This window comes from Cupressus sempervirens, chromosome 6 (assembly GCF_028749045.1).
Source record: "Cupressus sempervirens isolate cs-2001-9-10 chromosome 6, ASM2874904v1, whole genome shotgun sequence".
In the NCBI taxonomy this organism is placed as follows: domain Eukaryota; kingdom Viridiplantae; phylum Streptophyta; class Pinopsida; order Cupressales; family Cupressaceae; genus Cupressus; species Cupressus sempervirens.
In genome coordinates this window covers 211,390,686-211,403,585 of record NC_143123.1, presented here as the reverse complement: position 1 = coordinate 211,403,585, position 12,900 = coordinate 211,390,686, and the positions used below count along the sequence as shown (strand labels likewise).

General features: G+C 32.0%; 1 protein-coding gene across 1 annotated transcript; it reads left to right on the top strand.

Annotated features, from left to right (window-relative positions):
* Positions 1-5,039: 5,039 nt before the first annotated feature.
* Positions 5,040-5,834, top strand: LOC149552008 (uncharacterized). Its single transcript, XM_089790164.1, has one exon. It carries the CDS (start codon positions 5,040-5,042, stop codon positions 5,832-5,834), a length of 795 nt encoding a protein of 264 aa, XP_089646290.1.
* The last annotated feature ends 7,066 nt before the right edge of the window (positions 5,835-12,900 follow it).

Sequence of the window (12,900 nt, the reverse complement as noted above, 5' to 3'; positions counted from 1 at the left end):
AGTAGAAAATATTAAACTATTCTTGAAACCAAGTGAAGCTCAACATTAACCTATGATTGTATGACAACTAATTGTGTGAATCTCTTGGTTTTAGGTAATGTAGAAGGATGCCATAGTTCAATATGCAATGTCAATTCATATGCATACCACATCAGGCAGAGCTAAAAAATATAATAGGTTTGCATTTTTGTTAGAGGTCTTTAATTAGGTATCTTAAGTTATAAACCATCACGAACATTGTACATGATGGTCTATAATTTTAAAAACTTAATAGACCTATTAAATAAATGTAATCGTGTTGCATTTTATTAGCTCTACTTTTTGTCTATGCATTTGAACATAGTTGCACATGCATACTTGATTCAGAGTGGCAAAATCTTATTTTGGATGTGATGTAAAAAGGACATGCACCAGAAGATGAGAAAATGATGTCACTTTTGTAGGTCTGGAACCTTATTTTTCACTTTATAGATTAATCCTTTCTTAAATATTTTAGATGTTAATGGGGAATTTAGATGTAAGGGGGGGTGGGGCCAAATGATCTTCCACCTTCACATGTTTGGCCTTGCTTAGTAGAGAATATTAAACTATTCTCAAAACTAAGTGAAGTTCAACATTAACCTATGATTATATGGAAACTAACTATATGAATCTATTGGTTTCAAGCAATGTAGATGAATGCCATAGTTTAATATGTAATCTCAATTCATATGCATATGATATCAGGTGGAGCTCAAAAAACCCAACAAGTTTGCATTTTTGTTAGAGGTTTGCATAGATCTATTAAATACATGTAAATGTGTTGGGTTTTTTAAGCTCTTATTTTCCATGCATACAGAATGCAATTACACGTACATTCTTGATTCAGAGTGACATAATCTAATTTTGGATGCGATGGAAAAATGACATGCACTAGAAGATGGGAAAATGATGTCACTTTTGTAGGTCGAGAACCTTTTTTTGTACTTTAAAGATTGGTCCTTTCTTAAAGATTTTAGATGTTAATGAGGAATTTAGATGTTGGGGGGTAGGTGGGTCCAAATGAGCTTCCACCTTCATGTGGTTGGCCTTGAATGGTAGAGAATATTAAACTATTGTAAAATCCAAGTGAAGCTCAATATTAACCTATGACTGCACCATAGCTATTTAGCTTTGCCACCAAATTTTATTATTATTAATACAACACATCATTATAATTATGACGAAAATTTTGTATTCCTACCACATTTTTATCTCAATTTTGATGCATATTTTTGATGACTTACCATGGGGCCCATAGAATTTCTATTACCTAGACATCGCAATTGTGACAGTGTCTTCAATAGATTTCTATCGCGATTATGATGGTAAAAATGAATAGTTTGCCAATATGTTAGCTCAATTTATGATACATGTGGCCACCACAATTGTGATGATCACCCTTATCATCCCAACTTGTGATAGATATACTTTGGCGCTTGTTCGATGAGAGCCAATTCCTCTTGATTTCAGTTAAGTAATGGGTTACCATCATAATTGTGATGTTCAAACATTGCAATTTAGTCCCAAATATAGTAGTGACTTTACCCAAAAATTTTCCTATGGGGGTAGTGCCCCTTGCAGGTCTTAGAGGTTGTGATAAATGGCATGGTTGAGTGGCAATGCTCTGCCACTAGTAGATTTGGGTTGAAGTTTTGACCTAGATTTTTGATGGTAGCCCAATTTGGCTTGTCAAATTCATTTAAAAAAATGATTCTGATAACGTCAAAATTTCAACAAAAATTAAGTTTATCCTCAAAATTTTGACCACAGTTAAGTTTATCATCAAAATTTTGACGTTATTGGGGACATAAACAAGAAAAAAGAAAAGTGAGACTTCATTTATTCACATGAAAAAGTGTGGACGGGAGGCTTCATAAGTGTGATGAAGAGCCATTCAAGGTAAGGATTTTCTTGGCTTTGATCTTGCATAATGGAACTATTTTTTTTGGATCTATATCTTGCACATACAAAATTGTAGGGTTTGACTTAGCACATCAATAAAAGAAAATTCAAACTATGAAACCTATGCCGAATAAATAACCAACACAATCAAGAATGTCTCCCATGCCTTGTAATATTTAACAAAATTTAACTTTTAGATGTCTTTGAGCATGAATCAACACACTCACTTTCTCAGAATGTTTTGGATTCAGTGCTTATTAAATTTCTCTCATAGCCCATTGGTATTTAATGATTTCTATGGAGCCCTCTACATGAATGTTCGAAACTTCGTAGGCAAGATTTGAGATTTGAGACTCAAATTAGGGTGATAAATAGGGACCATTATGGGGTTGACCACTACCTTAATTAACTTTATCTCTATTAATATCCTCTTTTAAACCTAGGAATAATCTAGGCTCTTGGTAATTCAAGGGCATTGGTGGCCAACCTAGATGAATGGCCTAGCTAGCAAGAATTTTTTTTAGTAGATGCTACTTAACTTCTCTATGAGTCTTTTCTTTGTGCTAATGGTCCCATGATATTTATGGATCTCTACTTATTTGTACAATCTTTTTTTTTAGGTAAATGGTGAATAAAGGAAATAAAAATCTTCAAGTGTTAGCATTAAAGGAGAATGGATAAATAATGGTAAAATATGATGAATTGAGATTTGGGTTTTGAATGCTCTACAGTGGAATAGAATATGATTAGTCAATGAAGGTTATGAGAACAAGGCGATGTGATAGTTTGAAAAGTATCTTCATATCTCCATTCTTGAAAAACAAATGAGAGTGACAATGCTACAAGGAAGCAAGAAGGAAATGAGAATAAATTTTACTTTAAAGCTACAATTACTATAGCTTTCTAATGGCTTGGCTAGTCCAAAAGTTTAATTTAAGTAGTTGAAAGAGGGAATGTTTGATGAGCCTTACTGTCCTAATTTTTTAGTGAAATTGATTTGTGAAAAAGTAATCTATTTCCAAGTTATTTTGGAGACTAATGGTGAATCAGCCCCTAGGGATGTCAAAAGTTCTTGGAGAGAATAGGTACAATCTCAACTTTTTTGTTGTTGTCAATAGTGAACTTAGTTGGCCTTAGTAAACCTAGTGACACTTTCAAAATCAATCTCTAACAAGATCTTTTAAACTTATTGGAGAGAAAGTTATGTATAATAAATGACTTAGTTACATTTAATATGTATGAACACAAATTTATTTGTTAACTTCTCTTTTTAAGACTTCAACTTGTGGTCAAACATCAACTATATCTAAAAGCTTACAATTGGCTTACACATGATGCCCCCACCATGTAAGCTTATATTCTTAATTAACCATCCTTTGAAAATGCAATATGGTTGCATGTTTGAATCTTAGATTTTCATACAAATTTTAAACTAACAATCATGAAATCAAAGAGAAATGAGGAGAGACTTGATGTTAGATAGGATGCAATTATATATGCCATATAACCTTTAAGGAAAAGTATGTAAATATTTTAATATTTTTTACAAATAACACTAGTTGCTTCTATTTTCATGAATCCAATCTCTTTGATTTATAATTACATGCTTTTGTTTTCATGAATCCATATAGTGACCAAGAATATAGTAACCCTAGTAGACAGATTACAACATAAATTTAGTAGTGTCTATTTCAATAAGATTCAGAATAGAAAAGTTGAAAAAATCACAATCACCCAAATATATTACCTGAACAATCTGAAAAATAAGTTAACTCTTGAATCTTAGCCTTAGACATTTCCAATTATGCTTCTCTAAGGTCTATTTGATTGAATTTAAAATAAAAGTAGTAATCCTTTGTGCTTTCTATAAGCATTTTGAATTCCATTCTAGATCAAGTATCCCAATATCATTTGAAGCACATTTTTTCTGCGTCAATAACATAACATGAAACCAGTAATGTGAAGAACATAATGTTAAACTAGTAACATGAAGAACATAATGTGAAACTAGTAAGTAGATGTTGTAGACCTAGAGGCAAGACAATAGAGAGGTATAGGAAATGTAGCTTGGAACAAAAAGTTTGTTCCCAATCCAAAGAAATTGAAACAACTAACTTAATCATACCATTAATTTTTGACAACAAAATCTCAAAAAGATGACTAGAATCTTTCAAAAGGTTATTTCTAGAAGCTTTCAAGTTCCAATAGAAAATTTCATGAAAGTTTTCACTCAATAATGTTGAAGTTGAGTGTAATGCCTACGCTTAGTTGACTTTTCCTATTGGCTTGCTGGATTCATTTAGGTCAATTTTATGATTAGTGGTACTTGGTTACTAGATTGGATTAGATGTTATTTTATACTCAGTTGATTATATGTGATGAGTGACTAGTTATTTAATGTGTTTATGATTATTTTGATGATGAAACATGTATGTTCATACATTGATTTTAGTTATTGCATGATGTTAGTTAGATGAATGATTTATATGCAGTTTTATGGTTACTTATCCCATACTTGCATGTGTATGGTGTACTTGTCTATTTTACTTTATGATTGGCATTCCTAATGTGGTTGAGGGAGGGAGTCGTAGTCACCTACTAATCAAGATCTACACGATGTACCACACCCCGCCAAGTGACCCAAAAGAAGTTAACCTAAAGTTTCACTAAGTTTGTCAAATATTTTTTTTCTAAGATTATAAACAATAACATATATAATATAGTGGAAGCAATAATAACAAGAGATAAAATAGCAGAAGCAATAACTCACATACATACAACCATCATAAAAAAATTACATCTCCTAAGGGTCCTATGGCATTGAATCACATTTAAGTTTAATTAAATACTGAATCCAATACATAACCAAAATCCACATCATGGAATAATCACAAGTATGAATCCATTTAAATAAATGAATCCATGTAAATAAAATTCACAAAGGAGGCATACCTTTGAGACCCATTGTGGACACTATTGGGTCACCTACTTTTCTCCTTGCCTCCCACCTTGCCAAGTTAATTTCCCCCTTGATTGGAAATTCCAACTCTTTCATCAAGGATTCTTCGCATTTTGTCCAATTTGTTGGGGGCTGCAAGGCCGAACAGGATTACATCATGGTAAGTTTTGATGTGGTCTCCCTCTTCACCAAAGTCCCTATTCAGGAGTCTGTTCTTATTGTAAAGAACAAGATTGGTGATGAGGTGGCAGACTTGGTTGAATTCTGTCTAAGATCCACATTTTTCTCCTTCCAAAATGTTATCTATGAGCAAGTGGAAGGGGTTGCCACGGGTTCCCCTCTCTCTCCGATCATTGCGAACCTCTTTATGGAACATTTTGAGGAGACTGCCATCCACTCCTTTCCCCTGAAACCTAGATGGTGGAAACGATATGTAGATGACACCAATGTGTGTTGGCCACATGGGCTTGAAAAAATTGAGGAGTTTCACAAGCACATCAACAACTTGGTCCCTGACATATCGTTTACCATGGAGCTAGAGTCAGACAACCGCTTATCCTTTCTTGATGTTCTTCTCATCAGGAAGCGGGATGGCACCTTTGGTAGGCAGGTTTATCGTAAATCCACCCACACTGACTTATATCTCCACTCCTCTTCCCAGCACCACCCCAGCCATAAAGCCAGCATCCTTAGAACCCTTGCCTTGAGAGCCTTCAGAATATGTGATGAAGAACACTTAGATAGTGAATTATCTCATCTTCGTCAGGTCTTCTCCTTGAATGGATATCCGTGCAAGCAAATTTCTAGGGCTCTTCGCCAGGCCAAATCCTTCTTCCTTTCTAGATCTAGGCCTTCCCCATCCGTGAACCTCCCCGCTCTGCATGTTTCCATTCCTTTTGTGCATGGCATCTCCCAAAAGATTGCCAAAATCTTAGCAAAAAGGGGCCTCTGAGTTGCTTTTAAACCCCTTTCAAAGTTAAGTAATCTTGTCCCGCAGCTCAAGGACTTAAAAGACTCATTTCTTGACTCAGGAGTCTACAAGATTGTGTGCTCATGTGGCACCCCCTACATTGGAGAAACTGGTCGTTCTTTTCGGACCAGGATATGTGAGCACGGGGCAGACATCATGCATGATAGGGTCCAAAAATCGGCCTTAGCAGAGCACTCTGTCACCACCAAACATCAAATTTGTTTGGAGCAAGCGCAAATCCTTTGCAAAGAGAGCAATTATTTCAAGAGAAAGCTCAAAGAAGCCATTGAAATTAGCCACCACCCCCTCAACCTTAATCGAGATGATGGGTGGTCCTTGAACCGCTTGTGGCAACCTTTGCTTCGCTCGCTCGATTTCTGGCAACAGCATGGATAGCCCCCTCCCCTGTCTATGGTTTGGTGTCCTTGTACGTTGGCTCGTCTTTGTCTTGTTTTTTCTTTGTTTTTTCTTCTTCCTTTCTGTCCTCTTCTTTTCTGTCTCTTGGTTGTTTCTTTTCGCGTGCGGCTTGCTTCTCTTTATGTGTTTGTGGTCTTCTAATTTTATTATTTTTCTAAGTTTTTTAATTTTATTAATTTATTCATTATTTTTAATATTTTGTATTTTTATGGTTTTTATGTTCTTATTTTTTGCTTTCATTTATTTTGTCTCGTTGTTTCGAGTTGGTCTCGTGTTCTTTTGCGATCTCTCCTTTATAAATATATAAATATACAATTGGTTTTTATTTTTAGATTGATTTAATTTATTTTTCAATTATTTATGTTTATTTTTAATATTTTTAATCTTTTAATTCTCTCTTAAAAATTATTACTATAGATTCATAAATTAAAGAGTTATTTCTCTACTCTGCCCTCTTTCTTTTGTTTCTTCTATCTTGTTGTTTTTTCTTCTCTTGTCCCCCCACTTTTTAAAATTTTTTTCTTTCTTTTCATTTCTTTCTTTCTCTGCCTCGTGTTGTGTGCTCCTCCTCCCCCTCTCTTCTTTCTTTTTATTCTGCTTGGCTTGGCTAGTCTGCATACTTTTTTACTTCCTTCTCTCATCCTAATGATGGATCACAGAGTGTGATCCGAAACATTGATGATAAAAAAACTTACACAATCGAATCCAGAAGCAACACCATCATTAATATACTATTACATAAGCCACCACTTGGCATAACAAGAATGCATAATCATCCACTATACAAGTCACAAGGTATGAAAACCTCAAAGAATTTACAACATATATAAAATACATCATCTCATATGATCTATATGATAAATCAAGTACATTATATTTGTTGTTGTTTATTATCTTAAAAAAAATGTTTGACAAACTTAGTGAAACTTTCAGTTAATTTCTTTTGGGTCACTTGGCAGGGCGTTACACTGAGTTGCTTGATCACATGCACTATTTTTTGTCCTTTTCCTTAATGTTAGGATTTCTTGAAGTTTGATTCTTTGAAATAGAAATGTCTAATTTTTTAATCCTTCTTTAAGTGTTTCACATTGTACTTTGACTATTGCATATGGTGAAATATATATTTTATGGATTAGTTTCAAAACTCATCGATGTATTATTTCTTATTTACTAAATTTTATATTTTTCTTAGTAGGGAAGGAAGACAAAAAAAGAGATTCCCTTGAAGCCTCAACATTGGACCAAAAAATGTAAGTCTAAATGTTTCTTTACATGACTTTCTTTCTTTAACTTATCCTTTCTAATTTTTTTTGTTGGATTACTATCTATGTTATGAGTTTGTCTTTTTTGCCCCTACAATTAACTTATTTACTTTATTTGAAATAACATCTAGTTACATGCATATAGATGAATTTGATATGATACTTTTCAGGGTTGTATTATACAATGAGCTAGATTATCCAGGGATGCATCCCTTATTATTTTTTAGGTATCCCTATCCCAGGGATAGGGGACACCTAGGGGACATCCCTATAAATTCTACATATTGACAAAACTCTCTCTAAATAACACAAATTTAGTATAAGCATTTTGCATATTCTTATATTTTAAGGTTCTTTAATGTATATGCACATACTTTATCAATGCTGTAATGTGATGACATTGAGATAGAAAATTGTGATGACCCTTTTATTGATCCATTTGACACTACAAAAATGAAACTTATGAGTTGGTGGATCTTGATATTTGTGATGACATTGAGACATGCCTTGATAGTTCTTTGACTTTAATTGGTCCTGATCTAGATTTAAAGGTTCACATTCTTTGTTTTTTAGTTAGTACTATAAGGTCAAGAACTCTTGCATTCAAATATTGAAAAATTCAATTTGAGGGGTTTGTATTCAAATATGTTGTCTGCAAAAATCATCATGGGATAGGTAGTCTAGTAGCATGACATACATTGATATACAATCTCCAACAATTGTGGATTCTAGTCATACTTTGAGAAGTACTAATAAATCTTTCAGATTTAATTTAGTGGGATGAATTTTTGATAGATAATGTAGGTTTTTTTTACAATCTCATGTTGTAGATTTGACCGATACACTTGAGTACATTCTTCATCTCTTTGATGAAGACTCTATGATAGGCACTACCCCATTTCTGATCTTGGTTTTTATTAGCTTCCACTTGGCCTTATCTTGTCACCATCTTCTTTAGTTAGGCTTATACATGATTTGGTTGTGGAATTCTTTTCTGTAATATTTGAGAAGAGTTTAGAGACATCATACATTATGATTTTCTTCCCATATTTTACTATTTGGCATGAAAATAAACCTTGCATACATATTCAATTTTTCTTATTCCCAACAATAGGAACATCGTTTAACATTCTTGATTTTCATCATTGTTTAACATTGATTAATTTGATTATACACAGTTTAATCAATTCAATTTCTTGGTATAGTAGGGATGATATAGTATATGTTAACCCTTGGGTAGCATAATTTATGGCTAGGTTAAAAATTCTTGATTTCCTTGAAAGTGCTACAACACTTATTCACACCCCCTCACCCCCATTCCCCAGTGTTTCTTAATCCTAACCTGATCTTGCCAAAACCATCGATACCTTTACTAACATTTGTTGTTGCAACATATTTTGAGTGACAACATACATAAATGAATAATTTTGTTTAAAATCAATGCCAATATATAATATTATTCAAAATCAATGCCAATATTTATATTGTATAATTCATTTGATTTGTTTAGATGCCATATTTACTAAAGAGATAGTAATATTTAATTATTTAATTATTATCAATTATATACAAGATAGTACTAATGCTTGCATGTTTATATTATATATAATTTTATATCCCAAATATTTTCTTTTGAAGAAAGTCCACACTTGGCAATATGAACCCTGAACAAAATAAGGTGACAATTGCTAGATTGTGGTCTTAATTTAAAAGAAAAGGTGATGGAAAATGTTATTGTCCTTGCAAAAAATGCAAGGGCTTAAAGAATCAAAGAATTCTAATCACAACAACTTAGAGACATTTTAGGCAACATGATCACATTGAAGGGGGAAAGGATTTTCATCTTTTGGTGAATGTGGATTTTGAAATGGTGGAACATGGAGGTGTGAATATAGAAGTAGAATGTCATGCTCCCATGGAAGAAGATGATATTGAGGTAGAGAACATAATTGAAGATGTTGGTAATGGTGCAACTACTGATGTGCTAGAGAACATGATTGAAGAAGATGTTACTGGTGCAATTGATGAAGATGATGATAGTTGTGCATCTAATGATGATGATGAAGAGAACCTTGATATGCCTATAATTGAAAAGGAATATGAGTCCCTATACTAAGGCTCCCAAAAAATGTTTATGTCCATTGTATTATTGCTGGTAAACTTCAAGGTTATGAATGGTATATCCAATGTAGAAATCTCATGTATGCTAAGGTATAGTGTCATTTTTGTCATCTTCTATGTTAGTGTACAATTAATGTTCTTTATAGGAACATTATTTTTCCATAGATTGATACTTGAGTGTTTGTTACCACCATCAAACATTCTACCTTGCTCTTATTGAGAATTATCGACCATTATGAAAGATCTTGGAATGGAGTACCAAAAAATACATGCATGTCCCAATGATCATATTATATATCATAAACAACATGAATTTGCAATAGAATGCCTTGATTGTCCAATTAGTAGATATCAATCAGACCAAATAATGAAAAAAGTGCCTCACAAGGTTTTTTTGGTACCTTCCCATTATTCTACGCCTGTAATGATTATTCAGGTGTACTAGCTTGACACAATTTAAGGATTACCATGCATGCAATAAAATTCAAAATGACATTATGAAAATTCCTACAGATGGTTATTCATTAAAATGCTTGACTTGATTACAATAATTGTAATCATATATCTAACATGTATAATATTCTATATTAGATATACACCTTTAAAAATATTATATTTATATATCTAACTTGTATATTCAATTGTGTAAACTATTTACTAACCCAAACATGGGCTCTTAAAAAATCAAAGTTTGAGAAAACTACTAATACCCGTTCATAAATCAGACCTTACTTTAATCATGCACTTGAGCTAAGTAGAATATGTCATAGAGTTGAAGCAAACCTACTATTACCCATGTAGAAATCAAACATTAATTTTAAGTTATAATAAAATGAACTTCATTTATCAACCATAACATTCTAAAATTTTAGAAAATAATCATATTCAGAAAAGATTTTAAGATAATTTCAAAACTCAAATTTTACACATTTTTTTTGACTATAGTAAAATTGTTCAAATATAACAAGGAATTGATATCTCAAAAAATTCAGAGAGACTAGTTCATATAAAGTAGTGTTTTAATTAAAATTCAAAATTTATACATGCACTATAGTTTGTAAAATTAATTTTTTCATAGATAAAAAATAATTGATTTGCAAACCATAATACCAACTTATTAAAAGAGTGGATTCTCTTCCCAGAATTAAGAAAACATTTATTGTTAAAGAGAATTGTCCATCATGATGTTGTACATAGGTATTCCCAAGATGGAACTTAAATAACTATTCTCCAAATTATAATGCATGCATCCCTTCAACATATTTGAAATCTCACTATTAGCATTATGTTTGCTCCATGAATGTGGATTATATGTATTATTCCAACTTTGTTCAGCTATTTCATTGCCATAAGAAACTCCTACATTGCTTCCCACCATTGCATTAAAACTAGATAAATAATTTCAATAACCATCATCAACACCACCCAAATATAACTTCTTAGAGTTGCTTTGTGGATAAATTGTACTAGTTATTGGAGCCCAAGCCAAATTGGGTATGCAAATACTATTGTCAAGATAAGGAGTAAATAAATTATTTTCTTGACTATATAAATTTTCTCCAATAACTACATTGCATCCATTATCTACATGTATGCCAAGACCTTGATTATTGTGGTTTGTCCCATGGCTATTTTGAAAACCTAATTCTTTTGGAACTTGAAAGAAAGATTCACTAGGTATATTGTTCATTGTTTGGGTATTTTCTAAAAGAGAAGCCATGGTAACATGATTATATACATAGATTATAGTTATATATCTAACATGTATATGATTCTATGGTTATATACTAAAAAAAATTATAGTTACATATCTAACAGAAAGGTATAGCTAAGCAGTTGAAAAGAAGAGCAACTTTATAAAAATAATCATAATTAGAGATATTGGAACACATTTTTACCTAGATCTTATCAAATGATGTTAGTTATTTCCATCTTATGATGAACATTTATATGATACAAGAACAATTATATAGAAAATAAAATACCTTTTTAGAAAACAATATGATTAATCATTTGAGGACCTATACAATAAGGAGTTGATTACCATGCAACTAGTTTGACTAATCTTTGTATTTTTCCATAACAGAGCTTCAACCAAGTAGAAATTGACTTCATTCATGCGTAAATACTAAAAGAGTTGTTCTATATTTTGAATTTTAATTTTACCCTTTTCAATTTTTTTGGAGAAGGTAAATGTACACGTATATATTATAAAAATTAGATTTACAAATGAGAATTATTCAAACAAAATAGGTGATCCAAGTAAAAAAAATGATAACTAGACCTCTCCTATCTTCATGAGTTATAATGGTTACTTGTTAGGAAATTGGTGGGTTCAAATTTTTTTTGGCTTAAGGCATATGAAAAATAAAAAATATCAAATCACATTTGCAACTCATTGATTTACATTTTTAATGAGAAGATGTCAAAATATTGATTAATTTTGTTTGACAAAAGCATTAATTTTGTTTGACTTATTTGTAACATATTTCAAAGTTTACATGTACACATTGTAGGACACATCAAAGGTGACACAAGCTAGGAAAGAGAAGGTTGGTTAACACCATCTTGGCTCTAGTGGATATATGAAAATTCACTCATGCCTTATAAGTAGTAGTAAATGAATTTTCATATCAAATTTTTAATATAGAATCACAAATAAGAAATACATTCAACATTGATGATATTATGAAAAAAATGTAGGGCATTGAATTTAATCTAGTGCCCACAGAACAGGAGAAACAAATTGGCTTCAAGAACGACTATAAAGTAGTGGTTTCCTACCACCGTAGAGATTCCTATGGCCAAATAAATGTAGAATATTCTAGTGCACCCATTGACACACAAGTAATTAGGCCTAATGCATAATGATAGTAATTGATAATTTCATGAGAAATATTCTATTTGATGTTAATTTTGAACTATGATAACAATGCACACATGACATTTTACTACAACCTACTACTCTCAGCACAGATCTTACTCATGATAATGAAGGCACATATCCTACACATGATGAAGACCTTTATGTGCATCATAATGATACAAGTACATATTAAATTTCTATTTAAAAATTAATCATGTAATTATTAATAATATTTAACATCTTAAATTGCATTTGGTGTAATCTTTATGTAATAATTTTTGAGTATGTAGAGTGTGATGTTAGTGTTGAGCATGTTGAGGTTAGGGTGAACAAAATGTGAGAGTAGATGATGTGGCACTATCAAGTAAAGAAAAATCCCTGT